General features: G+C 37.2%; 1 protein-coding gene across 4 annotated transcripts in view; it reads left to right on the forward strand.

Annotated features, from left to right (window-relative positions):
- LOC124177643 (A disintegrin and metalloproteinase with thrombospondin motifs 9-like) overlaps positions 1-22,875 on the forward strand; it is a 175,880-nt gene that overhangs the window by 97,904 nt on the left and 55,101 nt on the right. For all 4 annotated transcript variants that reach the window (XM_046560229.1, XM_046560231.1, XM_046560230.1 and 1 more), the window contains one exon: positions 1,608-1,733. In XM_046560229.1, the coding sequence (XP_046416185.1) occupies positions 1,608-1,733 (126 nt within the window). The remainder of the gene's footprint in view (positions 1-1,607; positions 1,734-22,875) is intronic.

The raw sequence follows: 22,875 nt of genomic DNA on the forward strand, positions 1-22,875 counted from the left end.
ACCTTTTTCATGCAGAATAAACTTGTGGTTTTTGTACGATGAAGTTAACGTTACATAAATTTTATCAAGTGTATAAGCTGCATATACACCTAATGCAGGCAATTGCCTGTGGCAAAAAATGTAATTGACGCGTAAGGACGAGATATTACAGCGCGTTTATGCACATTGAGATATCCGAATGGAAACACTTTCAATTGCGATAGTGCGGCATTAAGTGGAGTACGTAAGACGCCCAGATGGCATTCACGTATGCATTTAATCGCACTGGATTAAACTGCAGCGTTGCAAATATTCAACATTTACGCCATCATAGCTATGGATTGACTTTCAAAGCCGAAGTCTATGCTCAACGATTTAATCTTCACAAAAAATTATTCGTTGTCGTTGAGAAATCGTTGACTCAAAGATAAAAAAAAATATAATAATAATAGGCTGGTTCCATTTCAAACCGCCCAGCAAGGTCGGGATGAAAAATTCAAACGAATTGTAAATAATTTATATGATTCTTTGGGTAATTTAAAGGGACCCATATTTGGTCATTTTGCTCTAAAAAAATCTCATCTCTACACGGCTATTACCATTTTTTGTCAAAAACTCGTTTTTACAGATTCCGTGAATTTACTGTTTTCTTTAAAAGTGCTGTAACTTTTGAACGAATTAATGGATTTGAGTGATTTTTTTTTCAAAATGTGCGTATTTTTTTATCTTCTTTCAGAAAATTCCAAGTTCAGGAAGACCGATACGAAATCGCCGGAGTTATTCAACGTAATGCAAAATAATCCGAAAAAATTCAACCCCAATATTCGGGAATTGCATATTTTTTTTTCTCTCACCAATTTTTTCTCGAATAGTTCTTTGAAGGTACTAACTCTTCGCACAAGTTTTGTTAGCGAATTAGTTCTGCAAAAAGAGTTATGAATTTTTCAATATCACGAATTTTTGATATTTTCAGGTAGCTTATATTTTGTACTGTAAATCGATTTCTTTATGTCGCTACATTCTTTCTTTCTGTTTAATACATGTATCGTATACGACGAAATAAGTGGGTAGGTAAAGTATGAAAAATCCATTCAAAAATAAGACTACATTAATCCCAGAACAGTTCAATATTACAATAAACATAAATTCACTATAACTACATAGTATATGTAAAAACGAGTTTTTGACAAAAAATGGTAATAGCCGTACAGAGAGTTGAAATTTTTTTAGAGCAAATGACCAAATATGGGTCCCCTTAAATTACCCAAAGAATCATATAAATTATTTACAAGTCGTTTGAATTTTTCGTTCCGACTTTACTGGGCGGTTTGAAATGGAACCAGCCAATAATAATTGTTTCCCGAATACTCATCGAAATTAAACTTCACGGTGTTCGACTTCTTATAGGTTTAATAAGTTATTCACATTCATTGCGATTTTCCTTATTTTTATTTTCATTTTGGGTAAAATTTATGTAACCAATTATTTTCACCCAGATATAACGTGTGTAATGTAATTGTTCGACTTTGTTGACCCGTGAAAACCTAAGAACATGAACATCCAACACATTATAAGTAGGCAATACATCCGGGAAATGGATTAATCTTAAACAATCTTCTCTATTTCAGGTAACGCACGTGGGTGAAAACACAACGAGACGAGAACAGCTTGGACACCAAATCGGATGTTTTTACAGTGGTACCGTACAGGGCGATCCAAAATCGATTGTTTCCGTCAGCTTGTGTCACGGAATGGTGAGTAACAACATTTACTCTGTTACCACATCCAGCCACAAACAACAAGAAACTACAATCGGAAACAAAAAAGTCGCATTCCAATTCCAAGTGCATTTGTCGAATTTCTTCAAAATTCAAACACTTTCTAAATAGTCGGGTGAATGGACGCCATCTTGTAACACGAAGACGGAAATACTTAAAGAGTTTTGTGGTACATTTGAATGTCACCTCGTGTGATTAGAGCGATTTTTAATGAAACCCAAGGCTGTGCTTTCTTGTTACAGTGTTGCCAATGACCGACAAGATTGTTCCAAAACACAAACTTCCCTTCATTTCCAACCTCTTACCGCAGCGTCATTCTTTCAGAAAATAACCACTTACAGAAAGATCAATTGCCTTTGCAATATGTGATAAACTCGCGTTATATATACGTTATATTTACGACATGCAGCGTTTGCGGATATTACCGTGTATCGCTAAGGCTTCAGGCCGATCTTTTACTTCAAACGTTTATTCCCTAGCACTCTATATTTATACGTTCAGAGACAGGGTTTCGGCTTAACGTCGTTTTATTCGTCCGGAACTGACGTAAGAACTGTTTTAGAACTCAAGCTAATGAAAACGGTATGAAAGCAAATGTTACCCGTTTCTTTTCATAACTAGAATATAAATAAAATCGTATTTGACATACGCGATACGTTTTTCGCTAGGTACACGCTTATTTCACTGATCCTTTTCACGATCGATACAAACGTATATAAAGTTATACGTTACTCGTTGGATTTCGCGATTTCGAATTTCCCGAATGCATGATTTTAAATAAAATTAGAAACCGAGTTATTTTCTCATTCCTGCGCTTGACATGGATGATCGACGGATATCCGTTTCTTTTGACTTTCGATCCCTGCTGTGTTCAAATTCAATCTGACCTGCGCCCGCAGATTAAAATCACGAGTATGTATGTAAGGTCATTTGCGAAGGCTGTATTCGACTGACGTATAAACCGGCACAAAGTGCCTCTTTGTACAACGTCTTCGAGTGTTGATCTATCAACAAAGACTTTAATGATCATTATTATAAATAGATCTGTTGAATAAATAAACACTCCAATAATCCGCCGTTTGTAGATCTTTGATCACACAGTACCTGGTGGTCCCATAAGCAATATTTTTGTGGTCTGAATAAATAAAAACCAGGATCTGCGGCAGGCACTGCAACTTGGAATTTTTTGCTTACCTTCTCAAAGTTTGTTCGGATTTAAAAAACCACGTCGTGTTTTTTCGTTTTTTTTTTCTTGTCAAACCCTCTGGAATACTTGAATTGAAAATATTGTATCGCAAAAATTTTCAAACGAATTATCTTCACTCTGACAATATCCAATGAAGCTTTTCGACTCTTTTAAATTTCTACTCATTGTTGAACAGTATAAACAAATTTAATTGACAGATAAATAATCGAATCCCCTGTTTTACACAAAGTCGTTACACTGTTACTCGAACGTTGATTGATGGACAAAGTACTTGACAGTTATACTCCGTGTTCTGGCTCATATTATTCAACATTCATGTGAGATGTAGATTTAATGCTGAGATTCGGAAAATTTCCCATGCCGATAAAGCTTTTATAAAGAAAAAACAAAATACCTATTTCGACTGATCAATGCAATCGAAATCTGGTCATTGGCAACAGATGTTGGAGACCACGGATGATGCTCGAATACTCTTGACCTGGTGACAGAATTGCGTAATTGACATGAGCCAGTCGCAATCCGTTGAAACGGAAGAGCTACTTACAAAAAAATATTCGATGGCTGATAAAACTGTTAGCAAGAACCCAAACGTCAATCATTTTGTATGTTTTTAACCCGAATATATTTCTTTCATCACAGCTGATGATGCGTGATGTTAAAAACTATAAACAAAAAATTCGACCTTGCGCGTTAAACGCCTAATTTAGTGTAAATAACAACACAAATAGTAATTATCGAGTAACGAACGACAGCGCCGAATTTTCATTCGCATTATGCGGCAGCTGAGAGGACCGGAAATAGATACTCTTAGGTTATACATGCCAAATGACATATTGTCTGAATCGAAGAAAGACCGGAAGTTAGGAACTTCTCCGAACGCTGACGCTTTCCCCTTAAACGAATGTCGCAAACAATCGATGACTAATATCTATATTCTTAAATAAAGCTGGTTTACAATACTGCAAAGGTTCGATGAAAATTTTGATAACCAGCAAATCAATACTGAGAGCAAAATTTATGTTACACTGACTAATCTACATAGTTTTTTAACGACTCAACCTTAGTTCGTAGTTTGTTTAGTCCGAAACAAGATGTTCCAAACGGTTACGAAGGCTTCCTTCAAGGTTGTAAACAATTTTGGCCACATTTTTGGTCTCGGTGCGTTTTTGATTCAGACATTTTTATGGCTGAACGTACGACACTACGATAATATGGTAAAATTTATGAACTCTTGGAAATTATGAAGGTGAAGGAAGCTTATGAAAATTAACTTGACCGAATATAGCGTCGCGTTTGCACCGAAGAAAATCGAATAGCTATAAGAGAGATCACTGTCAAATAATCTACGATCAAGATTCGGGTTAACGTTCTTTGTGGGCTGCTACTCGAGGATGCTAATCCAACGGAACGGTGCAACGGATTTCATGGGGACACAATGTGACCGCCGAAAGTAATATGCTGATAATCACACGGATGGCGGATGGTGGAGGAGAGATGAGGACACTGCGAAGAGAGTAAGATGGACGGAGAGGACGAGACTCGAAGATGCGAGGAGAGACGGAGAATAGTTAGCATACAATGAGCTGCCTCGCTATCCACATGCAAATGCATCCTCGTGTGCTGCACGTTACGGAACATTTCTTGGAGGATGGCAGTTCTCTCTGACAATGAGATTCATGCCGAAGGCGCCTATTCGATACCCTAACTGCACTTTGCATGGATCATATGTCAGGAAATTGTGCTCAAACGACACGATTTCTTGCGAATTATATTGCGATTCGACATCGTGGGAGTGGCTAAACGATATGGCGACAAGGAAACAGTAATCAGAATATGCTTCTGATATCAAATATGACTTTTTAAGTCGAATTATGATGAAAAGGAGGAAATAAAGACAAAATTAAGCTTGTTTGAGGTAGCTCGTCGTCTGCAGACTCGTATAATCGTATTTTTGGGTGCCTCGAAACCGTCGTGCAAAATGAGTTCGTCCCTGTTTGTTCGTTCATAATGATCAAATTATGAAACATAGTTTGATGAACTGAATTATTTGCATGAATAAACACTTGTATGGACATTTCATCATCTCTTGGTTACATGTCACAGCTTTATCGAATTCGAAAATCTGGGCACCCTAACCTTTTTATCATAGAAAAGTTACCATCGATCTCATTGTATGACATTTTGGCCGTTGCGGTATTTTGAATCATTACAAATTGCTGACATGTTTATTCGGGAGACGAAGACTTTCAAGAGGAATTAATTCGTGATACCGCATAGTAATTAAAAATCCGATGAATCAAATTTTCAGTCTCTCTTATTACACCGAGAGTTCTTCGAGTTCTTCATGAAAGTACTTACTCGCAGCGCGCGCGATTCAACTTGCTGAATTTTCATTGGCTGACATCCGTGCTCGCAGCCTGAAGCAAAACTTCGCTGACAAGAAGAAATTCCCTAGAATCGACTGGTTGACAAGTGACAGTCAATCATAACCTCTCACCTACAAAGAACTTCCCGGTCACGGCGCCGCCGCGATCCACTATCCATCGGTCAGTTTGTCTACGATGCTGGTAACATTTTTACGAAGTTGGCGACGCTGATAAACCAGATGAGTTGCAATTTATTGTAGATCAGGTCCTTTCAGGGAAGAACACTTGGTACAACCCCAAAAAGTTATAACTCGGATCTAAAACACTGGAGTTTAGTCATTTTGAACGTTTTGATTATACAATCTCTTCCCAAATTGTTGATATTTTATCTTGTGTTATAAGAATTTGCTTACAATCGTTACCATCGGATGGTACACTTAGGGAGAATGAATCTGAAACGGCTGATTTTTTACACTAGACATTGCAGTTATGTTGGCAACACAGAGAAACCTACAACGCCGTAGACGGCCGAGCGCGAAACAAACTCAATCTCAATAAACGTAACATAACCCATGACCGTCAAATCTAACCTTATATTTGACGTGTCAATCCGACAAGTCATTATCTCCGCGGTATTCTAAGGTTAGATTCGACGGTCATGGGTTACGTTACGTTTATTGAGATCGAGTTTGTTTCGCGCTCGGCCGACCGTGGCGCTGTAGATTTCTCTGTGTTGCCAACACAACCGTGTAGTGTAAAAAATAAGCGGTCTCAGATTCATTGTCCCCAAGTGTACAAAGGGTGTTGTTTCGTTCAAGTGCACCATCATCGGGACAAATAACGCTGACAGTGATTTTTCAAACGGTTTTTTCTAGTTTCCTATCTTTTGATTCAGTCGGTACGACCCATTCATCTTTACACAGATCGTCTGCCGAACGATTCTCCACTTGAGAATTTCTCAAATCGATGCGATAATCTTACGATTTTCCCGAGGTATGCTCACGTAACGAAAGAAACTTATGCCCATTGCCCAACGCGAGTAAAACGTGTTTTTAAAACGTGCCAATTGGACGTTCAGCTGTTGGTCGAAACGAAGAAGGTCGTAAATAGCCGGATGCTAAAAATACATGTACGCATAGTTAAAATTGATAAAAAAAAAAAAGAAAAATATCCACAACAAATTTAACCAACCGTCCGACTGACTGCCCGTTTGTTTCACCTTACCGTAAATCGATACAAGGCTGCGTCCCGTTTCAAATCGGCGAACCACTTTGGCCAGAATCCAGAGAAATCAGAGGCTTGCAATTAGTCCGACGAACGACGACCGAACAACTGACGACGATACATGACGCAGTCGTTTAACTTATCCTCAGCCATGTGATATTATTTATTCGGCGAGACATAGCAAAACGGAATAAGGCGATTGGCCAAATTTCTGATTATATACAAACACCGATATCTTCGATCAGTCACTATACAATAATACATGAATTGCGGTCAAGATGCGCGTCGTTTAGATACTTTAATCATGAATATTTTTCTCTGTCTGAAAATTGTGTTAATCGAATTATTGAATGTTCAAAAATTGGGAGATTCGCACGGTTCACCTTTTAACGGTTTGATTTTTCGCATTTTTATTTTTTTATTTATTCCTTTTTGTCACCATTACACAAAACACAAATCGATAATGTGAATTTATGAACTATAAGTTACTATAAATTTGATAACATCGGCGTTTCTATCGTCTTACATCTTTTTATCCCCATAATATTGCTGGCCCGAAGTTTTTTTTTCTTTTTTTTTAACTCTGTCCAAATCTTGCGGCATATTTTCGTTGCACCCTGAGATTATGCCGAGAGTTTAACGATCGGTAATTCCGAGTTTATGTTTTTGGATAATAAATAACGTTCTCAAGATAGCGAGCAGCTTTTAAACCAGCGTACAACGCATGCATGAAGCGGTGTATAAATTCACTCCTGACAAGCAATGAATGAAATTTAATTACCGCATAAACAATCGGCCTAATTAGAAGCGTGAAGCGGCACTTCAGCGGTACACGATAGATCCGCAAACACCGTTAAACTCTTCGATCACTTGACTGTTTGCTTGTATTTTTATGTGTACGATCTACGATATCATGCAAAAGACGACTGCAAAAAATATTGAGCAAAAATCATCGCAATTTTCAAATAGAATTTATGATAGTGCAAAAGATAATGATATCAATTTTCAATATTATTTTTTCACTGTTAAACAACTGCAGGGAAAATCATATCATGGATATTTGAAAATATTGGCAAATGAGCATTTTTCCTGAAATTGAAACCATTCTGTGCTTGATCGATTCATGTCACGAGCTATTTGAGTAATGGACTCGAAATTGAATGAACTTTTATATATTTTAATCGACTTTTTGAATTCATATTTAGCAGTTCCATGTATTTGCTGAAATTAGCTGATTCAACTTCGACGCTGTTTTTAAAAATTGATATAACTATTTTTAGTCCAAATTATTCTAGTCATTACATTACTGTACAATTTTAATCTAGAGAAATCTTGCGATTTCGTAAATTCTTAACGAAAATAAGCAGTCATGGAAATTCGTGAATTACGGGTTAAAAACCAAATTAAAAAAACATCCTACAGAATACGTTATACGAAAATACGTTTCAGGGTATTAACGTCTATACGGCTTAAAGTTCTTTGAACAAACAATACATCAAGTTATTTCCCGTAATTCCACGCACACATTTGCATGTTCATACACCGTGGATAATATCCGTGCATGTATTCGTGTTATACGCGAGGTGTTGAAGAGACTTAAAAAAATCAACAGCAAGTTCACTGTCTTGGCTCTGCAAGCGTTCCAAAAATAGTTTTGTTTCAAGGTCCAGAATTCAGAGTATATATAATATGGAACCTGATAGACGCGCAGCGAAATTCCCGAGGAATTGAAAAAATTCTATGCCTACCCTTTTTTCTTGCATTCGTTGTTTCATTTTCTTTCACAAAAACAAGAACACTGAAACAGATTAAGTTTAGTACAAGCCATACTCTGCGATACTTGACATCATTCGATGAAATGTTTGAAATAAGAAGTAACAAATTGTCTGCAGCTTCTTTGATTTCGAAATTAAGAACAGGGATATTTGTTCAAAGTATTTCGAGTTAACTGCAGGACGTATTGTGCTAACAATGAAAAAAATTTGTCAGCCTGATCTTAACTTTCGCCACAAAAAAAAACAAAAATCCAATACTCGTGATGACCATCTCTTTCAAAGTACATAAACGAACTCCGAACAAAGATGCGACGTAAATACACGAATTAAATTCAGCGAGACAAAGAAAGCTTGGAATTGTTAATCAGCGTTTGCAATTGAGGCATCATTGTGTTATTATGTTCAAAATTTTACTGTCTTGTAGGTACGATTCAGCGATGTTTAATGGTGTTTTAATACGTTTCGAGAACAATGTTGATCCGCACGCGACGTTCATATATCAGTTGACGAGTCAAAGCTTACTGACCAAAGCTTGACATCCGTTTGTTTTCGTTTACTCGTCGTACTTTCTTGCTTTTCTCGAACCGATTTAACCCGACGATTTTAAATCTCAGTAAAAATTTTCAGAGATGAATAATATCGGGGTGCATTAAACGATATTCACAACAAACTGCATTGTCGGTCATTTACGAACGGTTTTAGCGAACGATTGTATAAACATTACCAAATTTCCATTCCGCAGTCAGTGTATTTGTGTATTTTATTTGGACTGGTGGATTTTAATTAAACCCACAGAATGTTTTGTACTGCGAGGGATTTCTGGATAGTAGCCAGATAATTTAGCGGGAAGGTCGCATAATAATTATACCGAACGTACTGCTAACAACGCGTACAGAGTTCACAGGAGAATCCTGATTTAATGAGACGATGATATCACTTTAGCCGTTGTAATTCTACGAAACGATCGAATTCAGCCTGCAGTTTGTGCACAACGTATTAAACAGTCGTGTGTACAACGCTGGTTCATTTAAGGTCGATCGAATTAGCTTTAATGCTTTTGTTTTTGGCGAATGAATTATATCGCCGTTCAATACGAACGTTGATAACAACAATTTCCAACTGCCGTATGTACAGTCAAGTAAAAATTAACTTACTTCAAAGTGCGCGAATTGATTATGAACGAGGATTACCGATCCAGTATTTGAGGAAAAAAAAGGCTGAAAAGAAATACGAAAATAGTGAAATGCGCGAAATAATTTCAATCAGAAGTCAAAACTCTTGAACTGTTGTTGAATATTCAAAGGTACGTAAACGGTGCAAAGTTGAATAACGACTGATCTTTGTTCGACCGTGATTCAATCTCACGCAATGCTGTTAAAAATCGCATTCAAAAAATTGAGTTCCAAACGATATTTGGCAGTGAAGCAATGACCGAAGATAAGAGCCGGAAAAAGAAGGACAGTAAATGAGAATTCCCGTTGCGGATTCCACGTAACATCTCAGCGATTTGTAATAAAACGACTTATTCTTCTCCTGCTTTTCCTTCTTATTCTTATTCTTCGACGTAATTTTTCCGCAGTAATTTCCTCGGCACGCAGCGGATCAGGTTGCGTGGTATGTGTTATACTCGCATACCGATTGAGCGGCCCGCTTTCATCTCGATACATGTCCGAGAATTTCGAGAAATAATCGGTAAATTATCGTAAGGCGCGTTCGAAGGCGAGCGGTAAATTAAAGAAATTGGGGGATCGGTTCGTGCATCCCAAAGTTCTGCATATGTTGTACCGTTCGTGTTCAATCCCTCAAAGCACGAGTCTGTGCGAAACGCGCGATATTAATTTGGGTCAGTATCACGGATGGGATTGGCGAACGCGTTCGCCTCGGTGTCAGACGTCACATAAACTGGGTCAGATCGTTTGGACGTTAGAAGATCAAGAACAACGCCTCTGCGTGATCGGCAGCCTCTCCCACTTCTGCGGATACTCAAGATCCCCTTGCACAAAATCTCCGGCAATTTTATTTACCACATGGTATAAATGATTCTAAGATTCATTGACTTATAGATGAGTATCAAACATTGAGAAGGTTCAAAATGAGGAAACTCTGGTGATTTTAATTACGTTCTAACGCTTTTGGCCTTATTTTTTTCACCATAGAGACAGTCTGTGAACACTTGATGATTTTGAATGTGATTGACAACTCTTAGGACTCGGTCAGCCAGCAAAGCGAGTCCAAAAACCTTAGAATCGGATCCAGATTATCGGAGTTTCGAGCATTTTGAACCTTTTAATTGAAAAACCTCTTCCCAAATTACTCACGTCTCAGTTTGTGTTGTTCGTATTTGATCGTCCTGATTTCTATAACACAGAACAAATGCCGTTTCATTCTCGTTCACCGTCATTGGCGCGAATAGAAGATTTTTTAAGCGGTTTTTCTCCTTCTCCCACTTTCGTTTCAGGCGGTACAGCTCTGCATTCATTCTCAATTGCGCGATTAGTTAACCTCTGATTACATAGTGTCTGGAAAACATGCGTCACCGTTTACGCAAAATACCTCTCCGTCAATTACTGTAAAAAGAGGATAATACTTCTTCTCCGGATGCTCGATAAAATTTCTATCACACCGGTTGCCGTCGTTGATTCAGCAACGATTATCAATTTCCCCTTATTACACGCATCGCAGAATCTATTCGCAGGGATACTGAAATCAATTCCTCCGGTACATTAGCAAACAATTATTAATGCGAAATTATTTTAATGCGTGTTATTACATCACGCCTGTATTTTCTTTCAATAAAATTTCCACCCAATCATTTCCACCTCGTGTCATTAATTATATCTATACACCTGTATACGCACGAGATATTATAGCATGTGTCGTACAAACAATTACGGGAATACCGACGATATTTCTGCTTTTTTGAGAACCGTAACCTAACGAAAACAAACGTGACCGAAAAGTTTTACTTAGTTTTTTGAACCCTAGGTCAGTGTAGAATCGATTATCTCGAATAACAGCTACCCGATTTCCGTTATCACCATACGTATAATTATACACTGTATGTACACACACACACACACAGTGAGTAATAATATTTTGATTCACTGCTTAACAATGCTGGCGTATTGTTTCGGTTGGTGAAACAAAAGTTTCAACAGATTCAGATCGTAGCTGTTCTACAATCATTATTTATTACATGCGTATTATTTGGAGCATGAATTAAAACAGATGTTACAATTTATCATTGTAATATGTGTATATACATATATATATATATGTGTGTATAATATGCGTACTGCGATGGATAAAAACTGGCCTCAAATGGCTCGTTCTGTACAGCTCCTCGATTACAATACACGTACTATATCTCTGTTTCTTATTTCTATTTTTATACATTCCGAAAGTCAATGAACGATAACGGAGTTTTGCAATATCGCCGATCATTTTTAAAAGGGAAAAAACGGTGCTGAGAAACCACTTGGAGTTTATATTTATTGGAAAGTATGTGCAATGTATTTCATTCGCGAAACTTGGTTCTGCGGTTTGCATCGACGAAATGCGGAGGCATTAATGTTCCCACAAATTAACGCTCCTTCCATCAGTAACACGTGCTTATACGCTGAAACATTATATATAGTTATTCAATCATCGCACGCCTTTTAAATCAACCAATAAACCAGATATTCGTAAAATTCCTGCACGGAAGAAACAAAATTATTCATCTCGCAAGTTCGACGTGGGGTGGTTTTTTTTTTTTTTTTTTTCCCCATCCATAATAAAACAGCTCGTTAACTCCTCCTCTGCAATGTGGCATAAATCATCTTATCGTGGGCTGAATATTTTCGTGGGTGATACTCGTGTAATAAATTTTTAACAAGTTTTTAATTATTCGCGATAGTTAAAATTATACTGCGTACATTACGTGATTTTTTCGTTTGAAAATTACACGTTCGCGAGAGTTACGCATGCTGCCGGTGCCGATACACGTGGCTTGGCTTGTGTGTAGCCTTAAATTTAAGCCACAACTTGACATACATTAATAACGTACATGTGTAGTCGTTCGCACGCGCCGTCGACTAATCTCACCAAGGTCACTATACACTAATTTGCAATATTCTGCCCCGGGGCATAGAGTTGAATGAAACTCTGAGCATATAAGTCGATCGTAAAAAACGAGAGAAGGAAAAAGAAAGTAAAAGGAAAGAGGGTGAAGCAAAAAGTCTACCGTGCGATTGTACGTTGCACGTGTATATTGTAGGTACATGATGTAGTAGAAACTTGTGTCTTCGTATTATAACAGTACGGTAGGTAATGTAGTTGTATACGTAGATCCGCGTCCTACACAATGTGCCGCGTTAATAAAAAGAAGAAACAAAAATTACGACTTGTGAGTAAGGAGGAATTTTTGTAGTACAACTAATTCAAGATTTTTTATAAAACAAACTGGAATTACTGTCTTGACTCATTCTCTTTTTTTTGTACAATAGAGCGTACAATCCTGGTTTTCGTTTTTTACGATTTTTTCGAAATATACTGCATATTTAAAATAATTGACAAGTATGTTGAACAGAGGTCGAATTTTCTGACAAATCGATTGCCGCTATCTGTTTTGTAGAATGAATCTCACGTCGCGAGAGAAACGCAAATTTTGAAGAGAAAAAACTCGATTTCTAAAATATGTCCAAAATCGTCCAAACAGTGTTTCTTTACTCAAGTAAAGGCATTTTGAGTCAATATTTTCATTTTAAAGCGAACTGGTTGAAAAAGATTTACAAAAAAATAAAACCAACATGTCTTTCACATATTTTATCGAGTGCTTCTTTTTTCAATAAGCATTAAAACCAAACTTATTTCTGTTTCATGTTAATAGATTCGAACGTGATTGAGATTCGTGATGAAAGTAGGAAATTTGATTAACATGTTGAACTTTGAACAGATAAAGACACGAATGAGCGCGAGAAAATTTTTTTGAATCTATCGATAGGAGTCGACCTATTTTTTTCCTCGAGTTTGAAACGTATGAAACGGGGTTGAGTTCTAGCTCTAAAAACGAGTACAATGATTCAGATGTTCTAAACCAGTAAGTAAAAGTTTCGAATCCCTTCTCCAAACCTTTAAATATTGAAAACCAGAGTCAACAGTTTTGAATCTAGAAACCCGTGACCAAGATTTTGTTTTTTTAGATGGTCATGTCAAAAGCAAGAAAATTTTATGGTTTTAAAAAGTGAAAATGGAAAAGAGGATCAAACGTTTCAGCGATCTCAAAGAAGCGAGAAAACAACAGGGGAAGGAGCGTAAAGTATCTCATAGATCTTGAAACAAGCACCGGCAAAATCTGACTACATCCGTAAAAAATCACGAAGTTTCACCCAATTTGTAAGAATTGTTCTCAGAAGTGGATATCCGAAAATACCACCGACAAGAAAGGTGAAAAGAGTCGTTGGGTTCAATCGGATTACACATGCATGTACAAACGGAAGAAATGACGAATATAAATATTTAAATTATCCACAAGTTCTCAAGCCGCATGGCTTTCGTAAGTCTTTCCTCGTCCAGTACATTTTTTCTTTGGTAAATACCATTTCTCTTGTACTCAGCAAAGGATAGGCGCAAGTTCAACTAAACATGAGCTCCAGTTGAAACAACAAATAACCCGAAAGATGAATCACGCGAAGAAACGGTTACCTTTTCTTATTGTAAACCGCGCAACTAATTGTTCGGACATTTCCCAACTAGCCGGTACGGAATATCACAGACCATTGATTTACTATCCAGCACCGATAGGCCATGACTCTATACAAGGAAACATCAGTGGGGGTCAAAACTTGGACGGTTATCGTGATTGGCCAATATATCGAAATTTCAAACATTCCAACATAAAATAACGGAAGTCGAATTCTTCGAAATCGTGATTTTTCCAAGTGTCACTGATTGGTAGTCATTCTAATCAATGACAGTTTCGAATATCACATTCGCAATATCAACCCTTCAAAATGTTGACCTCCACTTCGGGACACACCGGCGAGCATGGATGGTGTATTTAATTGCGACACTGTGGAAAACAAAGTTAACTCAAGTGTGAAATATCTATTTATAAACACCCGCAGAGAGTCGTTAGTCTCTAGTGTCTGGCCTCTATAATCTTGAGTAGATTTCGTAAACACAAGGATTAGGTTGCCTCGTTCAAACGATGACAAACTACCATCCCGCTAATGTTCCGCCTTTCTCAACATCCCACGCCTGTCGTACTCGGATATCAAACGATACTCCAATCGTGATACTCCATCCTCATTTTCCTCGTTAAGGATACCCTAACAGGACGTGGAAGTGATCCCAATTCATTTGTCCCTCAACCCGATATGTTCCATGATCCATTGAAGAACTCCTTTGACCAGAACATGCACGACCTTTGCCGTTGAACGAAAAACTATTCCCGAGGCACAGAGTTTTTATGATTTTGTGCTGCACTAATGGTGGTAGAAGAAGCTAGACTCCAGAGCAACGTTGGTACGTTAGCTCTGTTCCTTTTGGTCAAAAGTTGAGCCAGGAGAACCTCGGGATTGCCATTCCCATTTTCAACGCGAGAATGGAATGCCGACGAAACAGATTACAGATTGTGTACCAGACAGGGAGCAGCTTCTGTTGCCTGTTGTGTCTTGCTTGTGACTTTGAACGAGGAACGTAAGTCGCAATATGCCAATAGGACACATATCACTGCACGGTATCAATTAACGAGGTTATTGGCGCCAGGGGTATCTGTATCTGTCGGGTTATTTATGGGTGAACATTAGATTCCGCTTATAGGGTTACCCAGGCAAGTCTCCAGCTTGTGAACAGAGGAAAACGTTTATGGTTACGGTTTGTGGAAAGAATGGTTAAAAGAAGCTTTAATGGCATTTACATACTGATCCGATTATACAGAATAATGTTATTTTTACGTTGAGCACATGTGAGTTGAGATTGATGTGCAAATAAAAGAAGAAAACTAATATTAAACGTGGTTCCTAATCTTTTATGATCGGATGGAGTTTGGGAAACTATGAATTATCGGTGCTGGCGGAAATCTTCTCTTTTTTAACTTGGAACTCGTTGCAATGCTCTAAAAGTCTGTACCGATATCAAAGTTAAGGTTTCACAATGATTCTAGAATGATTGATGATTAAATTTACCGCAATATCACGTAAATCAATCGGAATACAAATTTCTACTTTTGATGCTGCAATTGAAGAGAAAATAGAACATGTGAAACATAAAATCGTGGCAAGGTTCGTTTGTGCAAAAACAAGGATCGACCAAATGCTTGGATAACCCGCATAAGCATCGAGTTGTAACTTTATAAGTGATGAGAAAACGAGGAAAAATTCTACCGTTTTAAAAATATTTACGCAAAAACTAACCCTTATATTTACGGTTGCCTAGGAGAGCATATTCCAAGCGAGAAGAAGACCGTCAAATCACACATACCATACATTATTCCGGTAAATATATGGGCATATGTATACCTCGTTTAGAGTTTGTAGCTGCGAGTTCATGAGATGCGTTAACCCCGTGGCAAGGAGGAGTAGTTCCTTCTCATGCAAATATGAATATCGCCCACTTTATAGCCGCTCATATACATGTATATATACACCACCTATAGCATGCAGGAGACGTCATCTTTATTAGACACGTGGCGTACGTTGCCGGGTACATAATATGTACCTTTCGTTAGGGTATTACGTAATTCCTAGTAGCGTCAGATAAAATCTTGGTTGTAATTCTTCTAAGCTACATCACGGACGTATAGCCATACCCTATATGTATACATATATCCGTACCTAACAACACGTGCGAAGAAACAGACCGTGGAATAATTTGTTCGACAATTGATTTCTCAGCTATGACAATGATTGCGTATCGCAAATATATCCTGTACGATTGGTCATGCGTATATTGATGACAAAGATTCATGAGTTCCGATTACTAGAATTCTAGTTCCAGTAAAATGGGCATCGTTACAATAGAGGTATGAATATTGTTGGAAATACAAGAAAAAATGTGGTACAACTCGATACTTATTACTAGTAATTACGGTTGTCAATGCTGTACTTTCTTTTGTTGTTGTAAAATTAAAGCTGTTTATTCGTATTACTAGATTTTTTTAGACAAATTATGCAAGATCTTAACATAGATTTATTTTTGCACCAACGTCAAGTTATCGCAATCGTTAAATGATGATACAATACGAAGTATTAGAATCAAAACGAATAGTGACATATACTAGATTTTCGAGTATAGCCGCGTAACTTATATTCATTTTGTACCGAGAACTATGATGTTTATGGATTATGGTAACGAATTAAAAAAGTTGAGGATTGTTCAGCACAGATACCAGAAATTTCTCTCGATGTACAAGAAAAGGTCGACATTAGTGTTTTGACCGCTGATAATGGGCTGAATAACCCTAAACTGTTTCGTTAAATTTACAAACTAGATGCACTACAAATAAATTGAATTAATCAACAGCTGGGCAATTGTCATCTTCGATTTTTTAAATTAATTTCAGTGAAGTTCTCGAATTCTTGTGAGTTAGCGAAAATTCAAAACGTGCGGCTATTGAAACATAGTTATTGCACGATATTGTGCAAAAACAAGAGTCAAAAGTAATTTGACAATTAGAAAAAAATGAAAGAAGCTGCCAAACCATCAGAACGAACAAAAGTGATTACGTCGAGGAATCGGAGACGTCATTCGTTTCTCAGAAATCGAGTGGATTGCTATTCACGCACCGGAAATAGCAGAGCTTTTAGAAGTGTTGCTGCGACCAACTTCCACTGCTGCATATGTAGTGAAAATTCGAGGAACTGATAACGCGAACAAAAAAACACTTTGGTTTCAAATCAACTGAAGTAGTTACTCATCCTAATGGTTGTTCCCAAAAATCGTTGAACCCAGCATAAATTCGTTTTATCAGTTATCGGAATGATGTAAAAAAAGGATTTCAATCGAATTAGTAATACACGAAAATGTCTTACGATCATAAAATGGTCTTAACGGGATATTTTACATGAATAACGATGCAGTGAGTAACAACGCCTTACGATAATCGTTAAATTATAAAAACCCGATGTGTATATGTATCTATTTAAAAATTATTATTTGTAATGTGCTTTTCATGTCCAGATTATTTTTCCGTCTCTCCCTCTCCTTCTCTCTTTCTCTCTCTCTCTCTCTCTCTCCCTTTCTTCCTCCACGTGTAACAAAAATTTGCAAACCCGTACACACGCGTACTGATAAATGGAATCCTTGATCATTATTCGAATGCAAAACACAGATCCGAAGCCCGTCATAGGAGAGTGTAGGCGATGATTGTAATTCACATCATATTTGCACGCCAGCGAAAATTAGCGTAGAAATTATCACTGGCGCCACATAGCCAACATAGCTAACTCTGCAAGCTCGCACATCACAAATAAATAATAAATTTCTGACAACCATATTGGACACTTCAGAATTGAATTTTCCAGAGCCTTTTCAGCGGCTTCGAATAATTTTCTTCTCTAGTTCAAAAGCTGCAACGTAATGACAAGAAATTGTGACAGAGTTTTATCCGCGTAAACGACATTGTGACGACATCATGACCCGAGTTCCTTGCGCCAGCTTAAACCGAAAGGATACGGTGAAACTCAGCAGAATGATCGTGAATGATCGATTGCGCATGCGTAAAACAATTGAACTCTATCGGTCAGCTAGAGCGTATCGCGGCATGGAGCTAGGAATAGAATGGAAGGAGCACAAGGTAAGAGTACGGGCGTGATGGCTCTATTGTTGAACGTAAAGGGAACTCGGTTCAGCGCCATATTGAAAGTTCCACCCGTGGTGCTATCTGGTGGACAAAGTACTGAAGTTACACCAATTCTATAACATTTGTCCAACTATTTCAGTGATCTGATAGGTTAGGAACGCTAGCAGTTGCCGTCAGGTAGCATCACACCTGGGACTTCCAAGATGGCGCAGCCAATTAAAGAGTCTCACGCCGTTTCATACCCCTTACGTCTTATGTCGTCACCCCTGGAGTGATATGCTCCCTTCATTCTACCGGGACAATCTCTTGAAACTTGAAAATCAACTGTGCATGCGCTAAATAAATCGATCTCATTGGTCGGCGAAATCTTCCCGCAGCGATATTTTTGTCTGCGATGCAGGCGGGCCAACTTACGCAAAATGTGTGCATTTGAATTTTCAAAGAGCATAAGCATTAAATTCCGACCGTTCTTTGAAGAATCGACTTTTCGACCCAATAACAAATGTTTCCCAATCCTTTCAGAGTCACTACCTCAATTATTTGAGATTCTAACCACGAAAATTGGAATCAAATACATCGCCGCCAGAAACAATTTGACAGCTGAAACTCGGGGTGGCCAGCCTACACGAACAGCCAATAAAACTCGCGCATGCGCAGTTGAATTTCAAGTTTCATGAAATTATCCCGGTATTCGTTGCTCGATGTACTGTGGAAATATTTTCGTCCGCAAGGCAGGGCAGCCAACCTAATCGAAACAGGGCACGAGATGTCAAACCCTCCCGCATCAAGTGGAAAATTCAAATTATGTTTTTACGATGCCTCGTAGCTGTGATCGGTTCACAATGAAGAATTGCCAAGCTTAGTCTGTCTACGTAACCTGCGTAAACAGCGTTTGGCAGCTGATGTCTGAGGTGGCCAGCCTGCGTGAAAATCCGACAAAATTCGCGCATGCGCAGTCGGGCGCTCAATCTACCAAGTTTCATAATTTCCTCTCGTTATCTGGCGCAAAGGCATCATCAGCATCAGCGTTGGAGTTGAGTTCACCGCCTAGATCAATCCTGGCATAGTGACAGTAAATTTGTCTCTTCTTATAACGCCATGATTTACGGATGCCGAGGCGGAGCCCAGTGACTCTTGAGCCTTTCTAGATATTAATTGCTCCCATTGATTACAGCATGAGGATGAAAATATAAGCACCTACACCATCAAGGACACCCAACGCATTACGCACTATGGCGAACGGAAAACGGCCTTCGCTACGGCGCCCGTAAAACGACCCGTGTATACGATATTAATATATACACATATATCCACGTATTTGTATTCAAAGTGAATGATCTGTGCCGGTTGACCGTTAAGTTGTCGCTAAATTTCTTTAATAAAGTTTCAATTGCCACTGTATCATGCAAGGAAAAATTTATGATCGACCATTTTTCTCTTAATATATTATTGTCAAATAAATTTGGAATATTATTTGCGGATCTAAATTCTAAAATTATTCGACAATTTTACTATCAACAAGTGTCATACGGGGAAAAATGATTGTGAACCACCATTTAATTTTTCACCGAAATTATAGCATTACAGTTTTCACAATTTTTTTCTTTAGATCGTCTATTTAAATAGTATTTTTCAAATATAGCTAGTCTGTATGTTATTCAAATAATCGAAACTACTCGTTCAAAATTGGAAATACGGTCAAAAATTCTTTTCCGTACAGTCAATGGAATAATATTGTCAAAAATTCTTATTTTTATTCGGAGATCTGGTTTTTTACTATTTCAGTAACCGATCTGCTTTCTTATTATACTAAAAGTGCCATAAAGTTACGATAAAACTGCAACTGATTCAACGAAGCCACTAAAACTGGCAAAATTGACCAGAAATAATATTTTACCCTAGCAAAAATGGTAATTTTTTTCTTCACTGTTCTTACCATCAACCTTCTAGTTGTTATAAATAAAAAGTTTACTTCCTGTTTAAACGATGTTTGTTATTTCACGTCTGATCCAAGTGCTATAATTTTTGTTTCGGTGGCAGGATCTCTTGCACAATGAATTCTTATGGGCCTCATTTCGATTTGAATACCTTGTAATGTATAGACGACAAGGATTTCCAATCATATTATTCCAGTCTGCACTTGCTAAATCGAGCTATTCACATGCAGCATGGAGTAGAAAGAATAAATTATAACAGTTATTTTGCATTTCAATGATGCTACTGCATCTTTATCCACGTACATTGTTAAGCGATTGAAATATTTACCTCAGTCAATTAAAACATATCTTTTCACTCATTTTGAACTTAACAACAGGTTCAATCAATTTGAACGTCAAGCTAATAATCGAAGCACAATTACCATATTTGTCTAAATTGTATGTATCAGTATAAAAATATTGTGCGTCGAGAACTTCTGCATCACGAGTGACTAAGTACTGAAGAATTTAACTCCCGGATCGAAATAATACACTATTCAAGTCACGCGTAGAAATTGTAGAGAGAAAAAAAAAACAAAAAAAAGAACAAGAAACAGAAACAGAAATAGAAATAAAAATATTGAGAACAACTTCACAGTAACAATGAAATTAATCAGCCTTCTGAAACAATAACTCGACCACTAGTTCCAGTAAAATTGGAATACATCGTCTTTTAGACCCGAATCAAAGTACATCGAAACCAAAGTCTGAATTCATGACATAATCAGTCATCCGTACAATTTGTTACCGCCAAATGGCCGTTTCGTATTGCAAGACCTCAAACACCGCGTCCGACGTTTAACATTTTTCTACTAGCTCACCGTCTGACTAATTGCTCGCAGTTACTACTAATATTGTGTTCAGGTTGTCGCGCCTCAACCTTCGGCCTGAAATGGCCGAACACCATCGATATATTTCCACTTTCTCACCGACCAAGTAAGCAATCGTGGCTGACTCATCGCTCGCCGTTTCTACCGCACGCCTTGTTCCTTATTCCCGCTCTCGTCAGTCTTTCGTACAAAAACTATGTACTACCCTCAATTTTTGCGCGCTAACTTTATGGCCGGACTATAATCCACGGTGAAGCTCGAGCAATTATTACTCGGCAGATACTTAACGGCTTCTCAGTTCTAACTATGTTATTGTAAGAAAGCACCATTATAGACGTACGTCAAGGTATAATATACGGGGCATTCCGCAGTGAATTGAACAATTTCGAACGTCGCTATTTTTTATTTTCTTGAAACTCTTTTGGCTGATGATGAATTTTTTTTTGAATTTATTTCTTCTTTGAGTATAAGTTTTTTGAGGTACATGCGTTATCGAAAATTTTCACAATCAAAATCCCAATGACAGAAGCGTTTTTGTTCATTTCATTTTTTTTATTGTTAATCTTTTTTGTAAATCACTTTTGAAATTTTTATCAACAAAGTTCTGTATTTTGTGTTTTGAGATCTGAAGTATTTTCCACTCTGTACGAAGTGTTTTCAAATAATTTGGAATGTTAAGTTAAATTTTTCAAATTTTCCAGAACTTTTAAGAGGTAACGAACTAAAATACATTCTAATCGATGAAAAAATTATCGTAATGATTGAAATATAGATAAACAAATAACTAGATTCATCACATGATCTGTTAAAAATTGATTGAAATAGAGAATGCAGTTTTTATGAATATATTCCAAATCATGATGAGTTTTTTTTCTATTGCTTCAAAATGTGACGATGAATATTTTAAAAATAATTTTCATCTTCTCTATCATTTTGACACGTTTTTAGACGTATGAAGAATGTGTAACAATTTTTTTCCAACTTTTCAACGTATTGCATTGATTAACATGGAACCGAAGTTGTTCGAAATCACAAAAAAGACAACATATAAAAATTATTACACCCTGTGACCAACACTAAAATTATTTGAGGACAAAATAACTTTTTTGAGATTTTCTTTGTAGTAATAGTTCATTGAAACACGTTGAAAAAAAATTTATTTTCCACTTGCAACAAATATTTAACCACAATATCGTAAAAAAAAGTGTAATTTCAGTCCAGATCACAATGAAATTGAATATGCTAACTATAAAATATTTTAGGTTCGGAAATTTTTTTCAGGTATCTGTGCTCTTCAGATTATTGTCACGTGTAACGGAATGTTCGTTGAATGCTTATCGAAAACAAAGTTATACGTGGCTGCGATTTAACACAGAAATATATTTATGCGCCTTTTAACTGACCATTATATACGGATACCGGTAGTAAAGTGTAAAGGTTTCAGGTTCTTTAGTACTTACGGAAATATAAAACTTCGACCTTTTGGTATTGGCTCGTGGTCACGTGACACATTCAAGCCATTCAAATTTTAACTACACGCACATTTGATCACGCGTCATTTTTTCCCAATGTGGATTCGGTATTAACAATAAGTTATCATTCAATACATTTCGTATAGCATTGAGACATATTCTTCGGTGTTTGTAAATATCTCGCATTTGGTTTAGAAAATTCTATCATTATATTATGTATCATTAGAGGTAGGCAACTTACAGTTTTCATAGCTTTATAAAACTTGATTTGGAAAACCACAGCAAGTAACGTTCCAAAGTTAAGACGTCAAAGTCTATGAGAAGGCTTTCTTGTCCCCGAAAATGAAAATGATCGAAATTTTTGCACAGCGTGAGATGAAGAATGAATGAAATTACTTATCGTACGTGTAAACTTACAGAAAAATTCGGATCATCCTGAAAATTGATGTAAAAAAATTCGATCATTCTTGTAATTCGAAACGCG

Source organism: Neodiprion fabricii, chromosome 3, assembly GCF_021155785.1.
Source record: "Neodiprion fabricii isolate iyNeoFabr1 chromosome 3, iyNeoFabr1.1, whole genome shotgun sequence".
In the NCBI taxonomy this organism is placed as follows: domain Eukaryota; kingdom Metazoa; phylum Arthropoda; class Insecta; order Hymenoptera; family Diprionidae; genus Neodiprion; species Neodiprion fabricii.